Consider the following 20,673-nt stretch of genomic DNA (forward strand, 5'->3'; position numbering starts at 1 on the left):
GTAAAAAAAACACGAGTAAAGTGGTTAGACCTTTATTTCTAATAAAAAAAAAAAAAAAAAAACATTTCTGATTGCGTAGGACTTAACATTGTTATAACATAAAAAACGAGTCTTTATTGATAATAAACTAATTTGCCTAAATGGTAGATTAAACAGTCTTTATCAAAGGCAAAGACAGTCTAGCCTCTAACATACCCTGTTCTAACACAGCCAGGTCTTTGAAATACTTAAAGGAAATGATTTTATTTTGGCTTATTTAAAAAACTACATGCAAATGTACAGCCATTTTGCATGTGTTTGATTTCATTTCCTGTATTTTGATCCCCTCTGGCCCTTCAATGAAGTCGGCCATCCTTCCAGGTTTGCTCGCACTGGAATTCACTTCCTTTTAAAAAGGAAGTAATTTTGTTGCTGAGATGACTGGGAGCTAAATGGAAGGAAAAATAAAGATGTAGTACATTGGATTCATTTGATGAAATGTGCATGACTAGATTTGAATTACTTTTTTCTATAATTTACTGGTACTGTTCAGCATCAAGTCTTGCAGCTTTTTCACATTTTGTCTCGCTACAACCATAAATTTTCATACATTCATTTCGTATTAGGGGTGATAGAAAAATGCAAAGTAGTTCAATGTTACATTCTCACTTTTTTTATATTTGGTTACTTCAGATACAACTGGTGGCATCTGGATTTTTATAGATGGGTAAGGAGGAGAAAAGAGAGACAATAAATATGCATACCACATTTATTTTAATAAAACTAAACCCAAACCATTGTTTTCTCTGATTATACTGCAGGTATGTTGCATTTGGGTCACTGTTTTGAAACCACTGGCTACCCCCTTCACTGTGCACACCACAGATAAATCAGGACATCCAGCTCAGGTATTAAGCACAGAACACATTGTCAGATTAATTGAGCGATTGCAGTGTAAATATTAAATGTACCGGACTTACACGTTAATCCCTCTGTCCTCCTCTTGTATTACTCCTCTTCCAATGAGGCTCCATTTAATTTAGAAAAGACAGATTTATGTTTCATGTTCCAGACTGCTGCCCTAAAAATACAATATTGTAATTACAGTAAGCTTCTTATACACTAATACAATTACTGAGGTGAGGAGTTTACACTGTTGTGTGAAGGTAAGGCCTTATGCTCTTTTGATTTTCAGAAATACAAGTTTTCTAGGGATAAAGACAATTGATCCTCAAGCATATGTCACATCTTTGAGGGATGAATTTATGCTTCCAGCAGCAGCTTGTAATACATTCATCAGCTTGGTGCTGTTGGGGGATTGTGGGGTCGACACTGAAGCCCTGGAAATCCTTTATTTTAACAACACCCTAATGCAAAGGTAAAACTCTGGCGCTGTTAAAAAGAAACTACACCCAAAGCATAGAAAAGGGAGTTGCTGTTTTTGCAAATGTAGGAATTTAAGTTTGAAAGGACTACACTACGTACAAAAACAACATAATTAAAGCATCTTGGTAGATTGAAATTTAATTGTAGACCCAAATGGGCTTGATGTTCAGCTTTGATGTACAGTGTTTAATGTACAACAGTAAAAGAAAAGAAAAACTAAGCTTCACAATAACAAGCATCCATTTAACAAGGCTGCAGAACTGGGTGCGCCTTACTTATTCAGTTAGATGAACTGCCACAACATTTAGTTGAACCCAAAACACATTCGCATTAAATAAATTTGAATAATTGTTGCAATAAGGCTCGTTTGTCAGATTAAAAGTACCTTTTGAGGATAACAGCCTTTAAGAAGGCATTCAATATTCTGTTTATCAAGCCTAAACTTATGTATGATTTTTCATGGGTCTCATGTAATATTTTAATCTTAAAAGTCATACTTTTGTCAGCTGAAAGCAGAAAATTATAAAATGATGTTATAATTAAGAGAAACAAAGGCTTCAGTTTGTATGCAACTTATCTGTTTTACTGAGTGAATAGAGTTACCCTTAAATGAACAATTCAATAATATTCTAAGCTAATGGATATAAAACAGGTGGTGGTGGAGAATTGACCTCACTTAGCGTTCTTTACTTCTGCAACTTGTACAGACAGAAAAACATCTATCTACTCAAAATGTCTTTTGTTTTCTCATCTCCCTCCAGTTTCATCTTTACCCAGCAGATCCAGACATGGTACTGAGGAAGAAGCTTTGATTGCATCTAGTTGCAGCCAGGAGCTGCAGTCAGAGTTGCATTAAAAAAGGATGTTTCAGCAGTATTATCAGACTTGGTCATTACCAAAATCCTAAGTCAAACTTTATAATCGAAAGAGCCATTTTTTGCACTCAATCCAACTAAATAAAACCTAAAGCTACAAATGTTACATAATTTTCTGAAACAAGCCTGTTTATTATTTTTCACTATCTGCTAAAGGACATTTGTCAGAATGTTTAAAGAAGCACAATTTTATTTCCATGTTTAGGCTTTAAAATAAATAAGTAATAATAATTATTATTGTTACTGGCACTTTTAATGTCATTATAATGTAGAAATTCAATGAAAAAAATAGTGATAGTAAAATGTAAGACATGCAAAACAAATGCATGTTCTAGAAGACTTTCAGGTTTTTTTCCAAAGAGTTTCTACAATAGAGTGAGAGCAAGTCAAACTTTTTAGGTCACTTTCAGTTTTGTATCATTTTAGTTTAGGGGGATCTTTATTATTATATTTTTTAGTTATAGATGGTCCAAGGAGCAACTTGTACCTCAGGTTGCATGTCCCTGGCCTGGAATAAAACTTTGAAATATGGTCTCAAGAGTAAAACTCGATTACCACAACATTACCTGCTAACTTAAGTAGGAGAATCTGTTGACACGGCAACTGTTAGTCATGAACTGAAAATCTGGTCTTTAAAGTACAAAGTAAAACAAAAAGGGCATTTATTGGGGAAAAATACCCATATTTAAACTTTTTGGTCAACTTAAAATGCTATCAGAGACAGGAAAAAAAGTGTGCATTAGCTTAAGCAGATTTTCCATACACTGAAACATGGTGGTGGCAGCAACATGCTGTGGGGATTCTTTTTCTCCAAGTACAACAGGAAGCTGGTCTTAACTGCAAAAAACTTGATCAGGGTTTCATTTTCTGGCAGGACAATGATCTTAAATAACCAGTTCTTAGCATATTTACATGTCAGAATGGCCCAGTCAAACCTCTAAGTTATGTTCCAAAGAAAAACCGGCACAAATATAATTTTCTAGATGCGCAAAGCTGTTGCTGTTGTATCCCAAAAGATTCGAAGTTGTAATTACAGCAAAATATGGTTCCATGAAGTCTTATTACATACGCACGAAAGGTTTTTGTTTGTGTAAAGAACATAAAAATCAAAGACTGTGACTGTTAAGTGAAAACTCTGTATGGGGAAATTAAACACAACCATACAAGTTTTGTGGTACAGGTGATAAATGAGTTCCAAAAATAACCAGACTTGATTATTACATCAATCAGTGTTGTCCCACTGCTTCCTTGCAACATGTTTAAAGACTTCATCCTGACATCATTGTTGCCATTTGCCTGCTCAATGTGGTCTATGAGAAGGAAAGGAGCCAGATGTTCCCATCGTCTATGTGAAGGTAACCAGTGTGATGGCTGAGTGTGGTTGTGATCGACGGCAGATGTTCCCAGAGTTAGCCACACCATATGGCTTCCACTCATCCACAGGCCTTTTCACAGCACAGCCCTTGTAAACACGATTCAGTGTGCTCTTCTCTTTTTTTTGCCCCTGTAGAACATGTCCTAAATCCAATCACATAGTCCCTTTAAAGGGGATGAGGTTGATGAATGGGAATGTGTAGCGGTAGTAGTGACCCATAAGCCTCTGCTGAGATTACAGGCAGCCAGTCAGCCTGGCCTCGTCGGGGCACCAGGAAACAGCTACAGCTTAAAAAGGGATTGTTTAGAAAGACAATAGTGTCTACCTGGTTTTAATCCCTTGCTCTAAAACAGTCCAGGGGATTGACAGAGTTTAATAAATGAAAGTGCTCCTTTAATCAGGATTTGACAAAGTGCCCCTTTGTGTTAATCAGACATTTTTTACAGCATGGTTTTTGACATCTGCCACAGTGAGTGGTGTTAACCCTCCGTTGCCCTGGCTGCACTAAGCAAACATTTCCACCATACCTCAGCAACAATAAAAGGGAAGAAATATCGAGTACAAACCCTTGTTGCTCACAACAATATCTCTCCTTGGGTTGAATCATCAACATCATCTGAAATATAGGAGTTATTACTGAAAAACGTAAATGTAGCATCAACAGCCTGTTTTAGAGTTAACTAAATACTAAGATACATTGTCATCTGCATAAAAGTGCACTTTAGGGAGCTGTCACAATGTCATTCAAAACCAAATTAAAAATAAACCAGGGCCTTAAATTAAGCATTGAGTGACTCATTTTAAAACCTGTATGAAACTGGACTTGCACAATCATCTGCAGAAACAGTGCTCTAGCTAAAGGTTTCTAAAGCAGACTTTAATTGCTCAAAATGAACGCAAATACAAATAAAAGTAATGTGATGACTATCATAACTGCAAAGGACTGCTTGGATGCAATATTTGGAAAGATTAATTTAAAGTAGAATGAATGCAAATTCTGCATGACAAGACGTTTGCCCTATTGGACAGACTTGTCCTTCATGTATATTTTCAGTGGACAAGATGCTGAAGAATAAAGTGGTGGGGACATTTTGAAAAAAACAAATACTAAAAAAACTAAAATAGTCAAAATGTAGGTTGATGCTAAGTGAAACATGCTTTCATATGTTTTTCTGTTATCTTGCAGCTCACATTTTAAGCATCAATCCAAGATTTGTTTTTCAGCAATAAAGGAATGAAAGCCATCACTTAACAATTTGGAGTGTTTAATGTATAATTCAAAGGTCTGAAGATCAACCTTTCTAAGAAATTTATTTATTTTTGTTTCCTGCATACAAGGCAGCAGACTGTCATTACATCTGGCAGCATGTCCTTATTTATCTGCAACTAATCTATAGAGGCAGCTGGCCCAGGACCATAAAGGGGGGACAACCTCATTACTTACTTAGCAGAAGCTAATCGAACAAGAATGTGTAATTACATCAAAACTAAAATGAAAATTTGCATTTTAATAATTAAAGTCCAGCATATCAGCAGTGAAGCATGATAAAATAGTTTCAAAACGATGGATTACAACCGTAAATCCGAGCAGGCCAGATGTGAGAACAGGAGGGGCCACATGTTTTCTGAGGCCAGATTAAGGCAAAAATCCCACAGCAGCACTCCGTCTTTTTTCCACCCCAGCTTAGAGGCTTGTGTCGACTCAACATGCTGTAATCCACCGATTAGCTGATATAATCACCTGTAAATACACCTTGGCGTTGATGTTTCCCGGGGCCAGCAAGCTTGGCTCCGACGACCTGAATGCATGCTGAAAGCAGAGATGAGTCGGATGAACTTTGTGGGAAGCAGACGGTGGTCCCAGACAGACAGCTGTACTCGATATGTGATCCCTGATTTCCCAGAAACTCAGATGAATTATCTTCAGCTCTAAATACCGTACTCCAAATGAATTGACTAAGTGCTTTGACAGAGCTAAAGTAATGTTTTACTTCTTCTCCCACAGATCAGCTTTTAATAAAGATTTAGAACACATTACATTGTTGTTTTAGCAGATGTGTGGACACAACTAATACATTCACAGTGCTTAGCAAGATTAACTAGTCCCTTTAAACATTTTCACATTTTTTTCTAGTAATATCCTAAAATGCATGAAATAAGAGAACTTACAAGAAATTTTCAGCAAGAAATAGGAACTTGTTTTAAGTCAAAAAAAGGGCTAAAAAGTATCACTGCCAGATTATTTCACTTATACAAGGTATTTTTCCTATAAGTGAAATAATCTGCCAATAGAATTAATACTTTTTCATCAATATTAAGGAATTATTGACTCAAAACAAGCTTGTATATATTTATTAAGTTACTTGTAAATTAGTTTTGTTTAATTTCTGGTGTGCTGTAGAAACTTGACCAGTACTTGGTAAGATTGTATGTTTTTGCAGTGTGCATCTTGCTGGTATCAGTAAAAATAAGTTTTTGGCTACCATGTAACAAATTGCGAAAAGAACTGTATAGAGCTGAAACCAGAAGTTTACATACACTCAATAAACTTAATGACTTAAGTGGCATCAGACCAAACTCTTGTTTTTAAGGCAGAAGTACCTACATTATTTCCATTGCTATATTCCACAATGAGAGAAAGAACATGTCAGATTTAATTATTAATGTCTTTGAATTCAGAAGTTTACATACAGAATGATTAGCATATTTTTAACAATGAGGAGGAAAAGCCCAAATGATGTTATGGCTTTGGAAACATCTGATAGGTTAACTGACGCATCTGAATTAATTTTAGTCTCACATGTGGATGTATTTTAAAGGAACGCCTGGAACAAACTGCTTTGTTTGATACAATGGGGAAATCTAAAAAAAAAATAAAAATTAGTCAAGAGATCAGGAAGAGAATTTGGAGCTGCACCAGTTTAGATTATCCGTGGGAACAATTTCTAGATACTGGAAGGCACTACTTTCCATCTGTTCAAATAATTACACCAGTATAGACATGATGAAAATGTCCGGTCATCAAGTGCTCAGGAAGGAGACAGTTCTGTATCCCAGAGATGAAAGGGTTTGGTCCAAAATGTGCAAATAGACTCCAATAAAAAAAAAAAAAAAAAGAGGAGGAAGTTGTTCCTTCAAAACAGACATTAAAAATGCCAGAACACAGTTTGCAAGCTTACACAGGAACAAAGATCTTCATTTTTGAAGACATCTCTTGTGGTCTGATGAAAGTGTAACTGTTTTGCCAATACAACCGTAGTTACTTTTGGAGGAAAAACCAGGATGCTCCCAACTGTGAATTTTTTTGGTGGCAGTATTATGTCGTGAGGCAGTTTATGCTGCATCAGAAAAGAACATTTTGTGGAAATATTTATCATCCAGGAAGTTGAAGTTTGGACGCAAATTGGTCCTCCACATGGACAACAATCCTACGCATAAAGCCAAAGTGTTTACAAAATGGCTTAAGGACAACAAAGTTCTCATGGAAGAATGGCCCAGAACTTCAGCAAACTGTTGTGAAAAATTTGAAGGGTAATCAAATCCGACATTCTCTCATTACTGTAGCGTTTAGAAAATATAAATTACTTTGGTAATTACAACTGACCTAAAAGGGGAGGTTTGGCCTGATTTAACTGCAAATAGGGAGAAAAAAGGTGTGTTTCTGTGTGTGTGTATTTCAACTGTATCTCTTCTGGTCTGAAAATGTCCTGGAATACCCCAGAACATGCTAGTTTCCCCCTGACAACCGGTCTACGGTTAGCAATCCAAAACAGACGGGTGGATCGATAAAATTCTGTTTCCATTTTAATATAAACACGATTGTATTGAAAACAAAAAATGTAAGGTATTTTGTAGGTTTTTTTTATTATTTCATAAGACACTTTGTAGTCATTCCTGAAAGAAAAGACATGATTTTGGTTCTTAGCATGTTAATGCCTGACATGACAAAAAACCCAAAATATTAACAAAACACATGTACAAATTATGAAAGCAAACATAAACAAAATCTTATATATAAAACACAGAAGGGGTAATAAATATTATAAACAAAAAAACAGAAGTAAACAATTTCATTTACCTATTTGGTTTGGGGGAAAAAAAAAAGTTGGTGATCTGAAAAGCTTTTTTTAATCTCCTGAAGAACGTTGTTCAGCTAAAGCGCTGCAGAATAATCAACACAAACCTCTTTCTTCAACCTGCTAACATTACTAAGAAACAAGCACATGCTAGTGAGACTTTCCTTTCTTCTTGTGAATCCATTTTATTTTTATTTGTGTGCGCGCCTCAAGCCGGAACATGTATAGTGCAGAAAAAAAAAAATACCAAAATGGCTTCAGTCACCCATTTTTAGTCATTAGTTCAGCAAAAAAAAACGCAAACAGTAAACACAAAGTTGAAATTAAGCTGAAATGCGATTGGCTTATTTGGATTCCTTTTTTTTTGTGGTTGTTTTTGTTTTAGTTTTTGCTCTCGCAGGATTACACAGGCCTCCCATCTTTGGGTGGGTTTGCATAATCAAAGGAGATGGTGATCAGTTTCGGTTCAGTCAAGAATCGAAAACGCATCATATGCAAGCGACTCATTACATGGCTGAAAATTTCACTCCTTAGTTTTGTACTTAGAGAAAACTGTGCAATAGTTTCCTTTGTTGAAGCAAATCAGGAGCAATACAAGTGTCCAGGTGTTTTTTTTTGTTTGTTTTGTTTTTTCTTGCTAACACACAAGCGTATTCAAGATTTGGTGTCTCTTTCTTCAACTCATGAGTGAGAGGAAGGGAAGAGTTCAGCGTCTCCTGTGTGGAGTGCCGGAACGAGGTTGCCGGACCTCCGCCTGGACGTCTCACCGCTGCAGGTTCCACCCCTCCAGTGCTACTTCTCTTGCAAAGTGCAGGCAGTAAATGTTCCCTCCTTTTTTGTTTGAGGAATTCAAAACCCAATGAAACATTAAAAAAAAAAACTAAATGATGATGTATAAATAAAAAAGTCCAGAGTAGCAACTGCAAGGGAGAGGGCAGTGTGACAAAGAGTGCATCTGTGTCTATAGAAAATCAGTCTATCCAAACAAAACAAGCGCTAACCCTTGTGATGTTGATGCCGCTCTGCCGTTTGGAAAAGTTATACCTCCCTGGAAAGAGAAAAATAAAGATCAATAGGCATGTTGCTGTAGATGCAAAATGATCTAAAATCTACAGTTTGAAATTTCAAAAGCAGCAACTTACGATGCAGTCAGCGTGGAGTTTAGAACTAGAGTTGTGCGTATCTTGTAGAGCTGAGCTAACGTTAGCTTCTTGTGCTGCTGGGCTGGAGATTTCCTTTTTTTGTTTTTAGGTGAATTCGTGTCTGCTGTCGTCGTCTCGCATTTTCTATCTGCTCTGCTAGACGGTGCCGTCTCCCCATCCACCTCTTCTTGCGTCTTACGGTTGAGCATGACCTTGGCCCGGCTCAGGCTGGCCTGCAGTTTGTCGGCGGGCATGCTGGAGCTCAGGCAGTCTTCGGAGCGGTTGAAGCCGTTCCGCCGCAGCTCCGACAGGCTCTTGCTGTGAGCCAGAGAGGACGGGTCTACGTCCGTGCAGTCCAGTTCCTGGGACTCAGAGTTGAAAGAGTGTGTGTGAGACACGGGGTTTTCCTCGCCGTGGACTCGCTGCAGGAGGTTGTCCTCTGAGCGGGAGAAGGTCAAAGAGGTCAGCCTCTGTATGCATTGAACCTTGGACTGCACAGGAGGCCTCCGGCGAGGTTTGGTTGACTGCACCACAGACAGCTGGGACCCTACAGATGCATTCTCTTCCTCCTCCTCCTCCTCTTCTTCTTCTTCCTCATCTTCCTCCTTCTGTTCTTCCACTTTCCCATTTTTGCCAAACTCCACCTCCTGGTCTTGCACTACCTCCACCTCCTCACCCTCACTTTGGATGGGCTGTGGCTGCAGCTCCCGCTGAAACGACTCAGGAGAGAGGGTACCATACGCACTGTCCATAGAGAGCGACCGCCGCTGCGGGTCCAGCTCCTCGTTCTCCTCTTGAATCTGTCCGATGTAAACGATGGGATGCGCTCGGTAGGTGGACTGCTGGAGCTCGGACCTGTCTGACAGGAGAACCAGGTCGGGCTCCGAGTCTCTGCTGGAGCATTCCTCGAAGTTTGTGCTGGAGGCAGGGGATTGTTGGTGCTCAGTCGGCTCATCCACATCCATCACAGACAGGGTCTCGGTTGAACCGTCTGACTGGCTGAAAAGACAGGATTTTGAACTTTAACAAAAGTGGGTGTCAAAAGTGCTAAAAACAAGAATAAAGTCAAGTGTGACCATAGCAGACTTGGATTAATTCTGTGCAGCCCAACGAGTACATTTCCAGAATTATACAAATTTGGCCCATCCAGCACATGTGGTGGATACAGATAAAGATTTTCTTTAGTCAGGGTAAAATTATTACAAACATAATTGTCTTACAACACAAAGTATTTTTTTTTTTATAACCAAGTTTTTAGAAGTAGAACCACATTTATCCAGAAACCTTTTCTGAAACAGCTTAGAAAATAAGATTAGCTATGCAGCTCCATACATCAACTGTAAATGTAATCAATGTACATGTCAATGAACTGAATGTTCCAGTTCCTTATCTGCCTTCCCAACGCTTCTCATCTTTTGATAGACATTGCCTGTGGCTAACCTTGAACTTCTTTAGCTGAGCTTATTTTTGACATTGTCTAGTCTACTTCATGTTGTCAGACACGACCTACTTAAGTGACTTCTTGATTTGACAAGTACTAGTAATAGAGCCTACAAGTCACTATGTGTTGCTGTACAATATAAATCAACTTTAAAACCATACAAAACATAAAACCAACATAACAGAGTAAAATAATATATTTTTTTAAAATATATTTTTTAATATTTCTTTTCTTTGCAGAGTGTAGCAGGGCAGCCACCTGAAATGTTCTTGAATAGTATAGTAAAAGACTTGAAATTAAACTATAATAAAATTATATTCATGTTGTTCTTTAAACCTGCTGTAGTTCTTAACAACTTTGGTAAAAAAACGTAAAAAAATTGAGCAATGTTTATAAAAGTAAAGGCAATTATAAAGTACCAGTTTAAGAAGATTTTATTAGTTTATATACAATATATGCATAATTAATGCACAAAGGAAAATCCTTTTTCACCAAGTAATTTTTTTGGTTGCCAACTAAGTGTTTTGTGGTGTGATTTTCTATACAAAATGAATTAAAATACATTGAGCCTAAAAGCAAAACTAAGTTTATTGTTCTTTAAAAAAAAAAATAGACAAACAAAAAAAACTAAACAAATTTTCTATAGTAAGTATTAAAAAAGCAAGTTATTTTGTTTTGAAGAGTCATGTTCCGATTTTTTTTTGTTAAAAAGTGCTTAGCTGAACCGAAGGCAAAAAGGCTTTTAGGGTTGTAAAAGTTGCTAATCCCTGACTTAGGCAGAAAACTTTTTACAAATGGTCATAATAAACTGATTGAAGTACTTATTAACTAGGGTTAAATTTGAAAGGATGCAACTGACTTTGAATCTGCAAGCATTATTACATTGAACTGACTCTGTATTTAAGTGCAAAATTGTTTTGAACTGGCACTAATTAAACTGTACTGAACAGAATTGGTTGAAGAATGAGGCCAATAAGTGGAGAAAGTCAAGTGGAACATCACAGTACCTGGAGTTCGGCTCCTCCTTGTGCCGAAGGATCGGGGAGCTGGTAGCGGAGTTGCTGCTCTCATCTTCCTCTTCCTCCTCATCCTCGGCTGTGCATTTCTTCTGAATGTCCTGCTGCCGGAGGGCTTCCTGACTGCGGAGTCTCTGCAGCTGGTTCTAAAAGAAATCACATAACGTTTAAAAGAAAAAAAGAAAACACCAAAAACTAATCACATCATCATATATGGACTGCAAATCTCTCAGCTGAAAATGGGAGAACCATTTCACCAACCTGGACATTGCAAATTGCATCAATCCAGCTTCGCCCCTGGGAGGCGCTGTTGGCTTGAAAAGTGTAAGCTGCTACTGCACTCTTGAACTCATTGAGGTAGATAAGGATAAAACAACCTAAGAACACAAAGAAATTCATTATGTCAGTGCCACAGACAGAAAAAGATAAACACTTAATATTTGTATTTTACTGCTCATATTTTGGCATTTTATGCAGAACATTGTTACAGTTCTTCCATGTTACGGATTTCCTGCTTTCCTCCAATTCACATTTCCAGACAAAACAAAACATTTGTATCCTAAATACTAAAATCTGGCCCAAAAAAAGAAAAAAACTAGCACTCACCAGGATCTTTGAGCTCCTTACAGACGACGTTGTGAATGAGGAGAGGCTGTCTGATAATTTTAACCTTTTCAACTCGTTTCACCGGTTTGGTAATTAGCAGCAGGTCGGTGAACAGGAAACAGTAGACCTCCATCTGCAGGGCAAAAGTCAGAAACCAGGTGTGACTTCAAAGAGCAGAGCGCGTTGTGCGTTTACAAGCGGTCGTGTGACTCAGTCTTACCCTGCTGTCCTTGCCCTCTTTCATCCTCAGAGCTCCCTCGAGGTGCAGCTGTCGAGTCTCCTCCGGTGACGTTTCTCTCATGGGAGACATTAGATCGAAGCGGTTGTACTCTTTGAGGATCTGAAGAGGAGAATACCCCCAAAAAAAGAGAAAGCGTGAAGCAAGAGCTTACATAAAGCCTTATAACTGACAGCTCTGTGGTGTCATAAATTAGCTTCTTGCCTTCTCCACTTCTTCACTGCTGCCCTCCACGGCCTCATAGGAGTCTATGCGGGCCGAGATGGTGGCCAGCTTCTGCTGCTCCTGACGCTGTCGCATCTGCGAGTCCACGCTATTGATGAAGCTCTCCACTGTGACCAACTGAGACACACAAAAATATTCATGTTCAAACCTGATGCAGGGTGAATAAATCCCAGTAGGAATAGTAATGGTTACTGGGATCCTCACCATGCTGTTAACGATGTCGCGGGCCGACGGCTCGTCAGTTTTCTTCAGTATGCTCTTCAGCAGGAGGGGATACTTGGTCAGTCTCTGATGAGGCTTTGCCAACATGTCGGCCAGCTTCAGACGGTTACATTGCTTATGGGTCTCTGCCCACTAAAGACAAAGGCAGGAAGTCAAGCATCAAAAACACAGAGGAAGGATGAGTGTGTCCGATCAGGGCATGCTGAAGGGATGTAGAATTAGCTTTATGGGTGACAGAGTGGCGTACTAACCGTAACATATGTCCTGAAGGGTTCATTGTCCCTGAGAAGTGTGCGCATGTACTCCATGCAGCTCTCCTCCTCCATGCAGTAATGAATGTATGGCTGGAATCTGGACCCAAACTGAAAACATGAAGGCATAAAACAGATATTACTACATCGGCAAGAGGGGGATTCCTAATTGCTTCTTTAGAGCACATCTTCCAGTTCTGTTTTGTCGCTTGTTGGAGCCACAGGATGAGTCAGGTGCAAATCATCTGGGAGGTGATTGATAGGAGCAGAGCAGGGCAGAGCTGCCTAGGCATTTAGCTGTGAAGGACACTGCACTAGTTACAGGCTAAACTTATGCACCTTACTTTGTTTCTTTCCTCAACAAGGAAAACTACTTACTCCCCTATTTAGATTATACTTAGATTAACACAAAAGCCTTCTTAGTTTTTTCTGTTCTGTATGTACTGTACCACTGCTAAATGCTCCACTTCAAAGTTTTGAATGCAAATTTGATACTTAATTCTGGGTTACTTTCAGGTACATGAAGCACCTGAAATCACGCTGCCGCCGTGTTTTTCCGTAACTGTATGCGATAAACTTGGTAAATTCTCAAAAACTGAACTCATTTGTATTGTGCGTTTTTTTTCTTTACTTTCTCTGTCTTTTGGTAATTTCTTGCAGATAGAATAAACACTTTTCCAGTATAGTTTAACCAATACTGACCGTTCTGAAGCCATCATGGAGGTGAGTTGGGTCAAGCAGGGCCCGGGCCTCCCTGGCCTTCTTCAGAACGGGCAGCATGACATGGTTCCACAGTGAGATGTGGAGCCGGACTATTTCCTGGATGTTGCTGAACAGTTTGGTGGGTTCCACATCCGTCAGCAGGCCGCTCTCCTGCAGGTTCAGCAGCCCACACTGGAACAACTGGAGGAAATGGAATTCAAGTTTTAGGTTTACTGCAGAGACGGCAAAACATTTTATTGCTTCAAAATCCCAACAAGGAAGTCATTGTGTAACTTATCTGCCAAAATACAGATGCGTCTTGTTGCACAACACCCTGTAGCAGTATGTGAACTTTACATGTGTGGCGGCAGATTACAAAAGCTTTCTTTGTACTTACATCAGTGATGACTCTGAGTTTCTTTATGTAGGTGGCTTCTGTATTCAGCAGCTCCCATATCGCCTCCTGCTGGTGGAACTGTCGCTTCGTCAGCACCTACATGAAAACACAAAGGTTTTCTTGATGAGTATGACACATTGGCCCAAACCTTTGTCTCCGAAGTACAACTGACTAGTTTACCAACAGCCACCATAAATGAGTTTCAGCTAAGTTCCAATGAATTTCATGGTAATTTTTCTTTTAAAAAAAGTAGAATAAACCTGTTAAGTGTTAAGCAAAGATTAAAGAATCGTTTTACTTTTAATTCTTATAAAGAGATGAGCAAATGTTTGAGCATTTAGATGTTTTCTAGGTCTGTTAAAATTTGTCAGCAACTTCTCCATATAAAAGTTAAATAAAGATTAGAATAAAGGACAGAATTCTAATTGAATAGCTTTACATAATATTTGACTTGCTCGTAAAGACTAACTTCTCTTGCTTTTAGGGATATACAACAGAAAAATAAAGAATCCTGAAACTTAGGTCTGAGAAATGTTCAGTGACCATATTAGATATGCATGGAAACTATGTGCTAACAAGTTTTTCCACACGTGAATTATCCAGCGACTTTATTTTCGTCTCCTTCCAACTTTAATTTAAAATCATGCTGCCTTTCATGCAACACGGAAGTAGGACGTCAATACTCATTTCCTCTGGCTTGCAGGTGAAAAGCTACTACTCAGTGGTTATGTATGCAGCGTATTCATAATTACAGTAAATACACTCTAATATGATTCTTCGTACCAAGCTAAAGTAAAATTCTAAACTAAACCATCTTCCTTTTTGTCCCAACAGTCAAGTGGAAACATTAAATTCCAAATGTTTCCACCTTTATAAGCAAAACTGCAAACAGCAATTGAATTCAGCCTATAGAGGCGTGTCCAAAGTGTGGTCCGGAGGCCACCTGGGGCCCTTTGAATGATTTTGGGTGGGCCTTACACCTACTATTAGACTAGTACAAACTTTCACCAAAAATAAAAATAAAACCCTGCTTTTCTGATGAAAAGCGATACAAAGAGATACAAATTAAATATCAAACATAAATTTTTATAGTAAATCTGTTTAATAAAAAGTTTGTGTTTGTGTTACATGTTACCAGATTTTTAGACCACTTTGGCTTTTATCAAAGACACAGTGTCTCCAGTTATAATCTCCAGACATTGATGCACAAGACATGAGATTGCATTTATCTGCATCCCACTGTGGGTTAGGCAATATGGCTTTAAAATAAAATCTCTAATTTTTTCATACCACATCAGATTTCCGATACATTTTTTTTCTCTCTTTTTCTTAAAAAAAAAAAAGAGAAATATTTTCAAAACTTTCCATCATCCCATATGGGAGTTGACCTGAATTCAAAGTCCAAATAAATGCAAGCTGTAGAACATGATGGCAGATGCTGGGTGGGCTGACATCACTCTGAACTACGGAAACCCAAAGAGCGCATTGGTGAAAAAAACTTCCAGACATTCCAAAAATGAAATCTTCATAAACAGAAAGTTTGATTTATTGCCCAACTCTACAGATGGTTGGTTGATTCATCCTTTGACCTACAGACTGCACCAGGATGGTAACTACTTCCTTGCCCCCATCCGAAATATGCAAGTCTTAGCATCTTCCACTGTCACCCCCCCGAAAAAACTTTTTTTTTTCCCTTCTGAATTAATCATCTAAAAGTGATGTCCTGTTGCGATTTGGAGCCGATTTGATTTATTTTTTTAATCTAAAACATTAAAAAGGGTAAATCTTATCAAAAACATGACATGGTGGCTAAGTAAAGCTAAACCAAAGAAAGTAGAGCTAAAAGTAACAGTGGATCACTCAATCCCATAAACCAGAAAAAAGTAAATAAAAATCTGGAATTCGCAAATAATATTCTCATATTTTCCAGTGTTTTCACTGAGCAGCACTATAACTCTGAGTTATGCAGCTTATATAACCAGCCTTCAGCAGTAAATCTCCTATAGGAGGGAAAATACAGCAACCGGGCAACAATCTGATTAGCCATATACTCATTAACAGGCGAAAGCAAATGACAGAGTAAGATGGATGTTATCGTTTCCAAAGGCATTTACAGCTCTAACTGCAATATGCTTTGTAAGCTTTATTGCTGGAATACAGGTAAGAGGGGAACAGACAAGAATAGATGATAAGGAGGATACTAGGAATTTGATCAGCAGCATTGTTTGGTTAAATCACAAAATGGAAAATGTTGCTCAGAGGTAGATGTTGACATTTATCATATCTTTAATTATTTTTTAGGGAAATTTTCTTATAGAAATTTAGATTTATTGTTGTAAATTTCAATTAGTGATGATAAATAAAAGAAACTGACAGAATGATCAGTAATTTTATTTTCGCTGTTTGACACCGTTCTGCGAGAAAAGCAAAAAATATCAGTATATTCAAAAGTAAGATTAAATCTAGCTATTGTGTGCAGCCCAGTGAAATAAATCACATGTTTTAAGAAAAAAGTCTGCAGAAGCCTGTTTTAAATGGGATTTTTTTCAGAAACAGTATTTAGGTTTGTGGCATTATGAATGCTGTCAGACATACAGTTCCATTTTTAAAACATAGTTACATTGTTGCCACAATAGTATAACTGAGTATAAAATAAATAAATAAAATCACGAGAATGTATGAGACTAAAAGTCACAATATATAAAGTTATAATGCTACAACTTTATTCTCGTATTATTTCAACTTTATTTTTGTAATTTTATGACCATTTTTAATTGGTATGGCTCTAATAGTTAGTCTTACAATAGTACCATAAAATAGTCAGAAAAAAATTCTAAGTCCATATTGCCCACATCTACGCAGAGGGAATATATTAGTACACATGGGAACAAATAACGAGAAACTATTTTGTTTACAATTGTTCTAGATGTGAACAAAGTGTTCGTACCTCAGGATCGTCCAGCAGCGTCTTCCAGCTGTCCTCCATGACCAGGTTGGCCTCCTCCTCTCCCTCCCAGGAGTCGTGGTGGAAGGAGAGCTGCCGCGGCACCTTTGGGAGCCCAAATAACGAGTAGGAGTGGAGTTTGCTCTGGAGCTGCTCGAGACGGTCCAACTCCTGCAGCAGGAAAAGGTCCAGATCAGGGCCAAGATTGCATGCTGAAGTCGGTGTTTTAATGCTTTTAATGGCGCCTTGATATTTAAATCCAAACGTTCAGCTCTTTGTTCAAGCTGGCAGCCTTTACACAGTTATGAAAATGAGCTCTGTGCATTGAGACCACTTTAACAATAGACGACAGGGGAGTGGGGGTGAAGGCTACAGTTGGGTAAAGAAGCTAATTATAAAAGAGTCTGCAGTGAATTTAGAGAGAACATGATTAGATCTGAGCTTATTTGTCTGGTTTTGAGACAGAATGACTGACAGCTGCTGAACCCTGCAGCACAAAGGATGAGAGAGGTCCAGGTTCTGGTCCTGAGAGAGCTAAAGGGGGCAAATCCGCTAAAATAGAGATGAGTCTGGAACTGACAAATGACTGATTGTGTCTCTGAACGACATCTGCAGTTGTGCCAGATGTGACCGCAGGGTTGGGTTGGACATTTTTAGACGTTAGCACAATGCTCTTCATTTGAGTCAAAGTGGATTAGAAATGTAGATAAAATGAGACGGAGGTTTGAGCAACCAATGAGCTTTAAACCAAAATTTCTCCTCAATTGTTACATATAGATAAAAAATATATATAAATATGATATGGATAACTGAAAATAATTTTAAGTTTGATTTAGGGATGAAACAATTAATTAGATTAACTGATGAATCAATTATTGAAATATTGTCAATCAGTTATTGACTGTGTTCTATGACTTTGTATTTTTGTGGGTTTTTTATGGAAAACACTTTGAACTTTATGATTGCTGAAATGTGCTATGCTAATAAACTTCATTGATTGAACCAATAATCAATTAATCTGGAGTATACAGACAAAAAGAGGCCATTTGCTGAAAGAACACACTCAAGTCTGAGCAGTAATCAAGTCAAAACTGTATAAAATATTTACATTTGGTGTAGTTTCTGCTTCACTCAGTTCAAATTCTGTAAAATAATCTATTAAGCACCTTTTGCTTTCTAATTATCAATCCATTAATCAAAAGATGTTAAGTGTACTGATGTTAAACAGAGCAGACAGGATTAACCTTTCACACTAGAAAAACTGTAAATGTATCCTTTGCTACAAATGATAAAGCGTTCACTGAAGAAATGCTTTTATTGCATTTTAGTAAATAAAATGTTTATTTTCATTAGTGAAAAAGGATTTGAAATATTTGTTTATTTGTATTTTTAATGTACTTCTAATATTGTATAAAATAAGCTTAAGTGCTTAAATGAAAAATCTACAGCAAGTGCAATTTTTTATCCAATTAATAGTCAAAAAAATCTGTTACTAAAATAATCAGTTACAGCTCTAGTTAGATTTCTTTCAAAGTCTAAGAATCCTTTCGATAAAACTTAGTGAGTAAAGGCTTTCCCTTCCACCTACGCATATCCATTGCAGCTGTGAGGAAAGTAAGTAAGCCAACAAGTCAAGAGGCTCTGAAGGGAAATGATTTCACTAGGGCTGGCGGGATGTGGCCTTGTGACCTCCTCCCACTCCAGCTAGCTACTGTTTTGTTTGCTTCTGAAAGCTTTCCTAATGCGAGACACGTCTGGGCAGCAGACCTGTTCCCCACAGCTTTTAACAACTCAGTTCTGGGGTAAGAGAAAGCGTGCTGCTTTGATCGAACCAGCAGGCACACCTTCTTGGGTTTCACTCTCTCGGCTGAACCTTACCTTGCCAAAGGGCCCCGCTCCGGCGTTTGAGCCGAACAGGCCGCTGAAGCGGCTGGCGGCGCGGTTCTTCCAGCTGTCCGGTCCCGCCCCGACGGCGGGCAGCGAGCCGCCCAGCTGTCCCAGAGCATCCTGGGTCGGAATGTTGGTCTCCCCCAGGAACTCCGTCATGTTCTTCCTCCGTCGAGCCTGACCCTGACAGGAGACACAAACAGATAAAACTTACATAATGTACAGTAACAAAACAGAAAATGAAACAAACAGACCACTTATCAGTAATTGTGTAATTTCAAGGGGGAAAAAAAAGATTCCAGTCAGGGAGTTGGAAAGAACGGAATGAGAAATGTACAAAGACAGGATAAGCAGGAAATCAGAGGGGATTTTCATGGAGGATGACATCAACTGGCTCGTTAAAGCCATCCTCATGTTGGGACACAAACAGGAGAGGGAAGAACTGCCACTTCCTCCCAGCCAACGCTCATGACATCACAAGGAGCAGGCAGGAGGTTGTTCCATAGGAACAGACGATCCGAGTTTGGCCATTGTTCCCCCGTCCATTGTTACCCTGTCAGCAGGCCCCGCTGCGCGGCGCGCTCCGACAAACTCTGTCCACTTTACGAGCAAAGCAAATAAACAGGGGTCACCTCAGTATCGGAGGAAGCAGTTGTTTTTGTCGTTGGAGTGTCAGTGCTGAGGAATCTGCTGTTGGTGGCGGTGTGTGTGTGCGCATGACAGAGGGAGTCGATGACCCTCACCTCATCAAACAAGCGACGGGGAAATTTTACATTCCAGGACACTGACACCGTTGCTGAAACCGGCCGGCCGTTCCGACAAAATTCTTTAACTGATCAACCCCCTCGACTAAACAGAAATGAACAAACACACACTGTGCAGTCAAAACACTGGAACCCCCCCCCCACCACCACCACTCCACCACCTTCACTACACATACAAATACCTTTGCTTTCAGCATCTTGGCGAGATTCACAATGAAGAATGTTTTTTTGTTGTTTTAATTATGATTGAGATGCACATCTGGAGTTACAGACGATTTGGATGAAGCTGAAAGTGCACTGATTTGTTTTGGGGTTGTTTTTTTAAACCAACCAATCCAAATTTTCTTTTTTTCTTTTAAAAATTTGACATTTTAATGTAACCAGTATTTTAAAAATGTGCTGTAAGCTCCTTGATAGAGGTAGCAGTGTTGACTGACAAAAAATTACAGGATTATCCCAATTCCAGCGTCAAAGCATGCACTCTTAACATTTACTGAGCTCCATACAAAGTGGAGCAATGAACTTGCAGAGTGTTGATGCATTTACTAAGTGAGAGAAGAAGGTGTTTTCAGCAAGAATTGATGAAGAAAACTTAAACTATATATTTGATATGTTTTTCAGCATATGCAGCCAGAACTCCCACACAAAAAAACCACTAGAGAAAGGCTATCGTGTTCTGCATTACTGGACAGAATGCAGAACACATATATGAAAACAATCATGTTTTCATATATAGCAATCTTTGAATGAAACAACTCTTTTTCTTTCTCAATAACCAAAGCTACAACATCATCCCTAGTTATCCGTTTTGATGCATTTCATGAGCCAGATACATAAAATCTGACTTTTAGTCAGTATTTTATCTGTCAGTCACTGGTCAAAGATGCTTAGGGATGCATAGTGAATTGTTTGATTTTCAGCATTCATTTTGATTTTCTGATTACCAACCAACAATTCAGAAATTCCAAAATCTGATTTTCTGTCCAGTGAACAAATCAACCAGGTTACAGTAATTGCTACATCCTTGCTGTGGATGTTGTTACTGAGAGACAAAGACTTGAAGCTGATTCCAGAACCAATAAAAGTGTTTTAAATGGAGTCAGTATAGAAAAGACATAAGAAGCTATTTCAACAAAAACTGCTTTTT

General features: G+C 38.5%; 1 protein-coding gene across 5 annotated transcripts in view; it reads right to left on the minus strand.

Moving 5' to 3' along the window:
* Positions 1-7,455: 7,455 nt before the first annotated feature.
* Positions 7,456-20,673, minus strand: part of plekhg5b (pleckstrin homology domain containing, family G (with RhoGef domain) member 5b) — an 80,964-nt gene continuing 67,746 nt past the window's right edge. For 4 of the 5 annotated variants that reach the window (XM_028011078.1, XM_028011076.1, XM_028011081.1 and 1 more), the window contains 13 exons: positions 18,754-18,945; positions 16,879-17,046; positions 13,932-14,027; positions 13,535-13,735; positions 12,833-12,943; positions 12,564-12,713; positions 12,339-12,476; positions 12,117-12,236; positions 11,897-12,029; positions 11,552-11,667; positions 11,282-11,436; positions 8,834-9,832; positions 7,456-8,739 (listed from right to left, as the gene is read on the minus strand). In XM_028011078.1, the coding sequence (XP_027866879.1) occupies positions 8,730-8,739; positions 8,834-9,832; positions 11,282-11,436; positions 11,552-11,667; positions 11,897-12,029; positions 12,117-12,236; positions 12,339-12,476; positions 12,564-12,713; positions 12,833-12,943; positions 13,535-13,735; positions 13,932-14,027; positions 16,879-17,046; positions 18,754-18,945 (2,589 nt within the window). In that variant the 3' untranslated portion in view covers positions 7,456-8,729. Of the gene's footprint in view, positions 8,740-8,829; positions 9,833-11,281; positions 11,437-11,551; positions 11,668-11,896; positions 12,030-12,116; positions 12,237-12,338; positions 12,477-12,563; positions 12,714-12,832; positions 12,944-13,534; positions 13,736-13,931; positions 14,028-16,878; positions 17,047-18,753; positions 18,946-20,673 lie in introns of those variants that run through there. The other variant, XM_028011077.1, reaches the window with a different exon arrangement.

The sequence above is a fragment of the Xiphophorus couchianus genome, chromosome 24 (assembly GCF_001444195.1).
Source record: "Xiphophorus couchianus chromosome 24, X_couchianus-1.0, whole genome shotgun sequence".
NCBI classification, from domain to species: domain Eukaryota; kingdom Metazoa; phylum Chordata; class Actinopteri; order Cyprinodontiformes; family Poeciliidae; genus Xiphophorus; species Xiphophorus couchianus.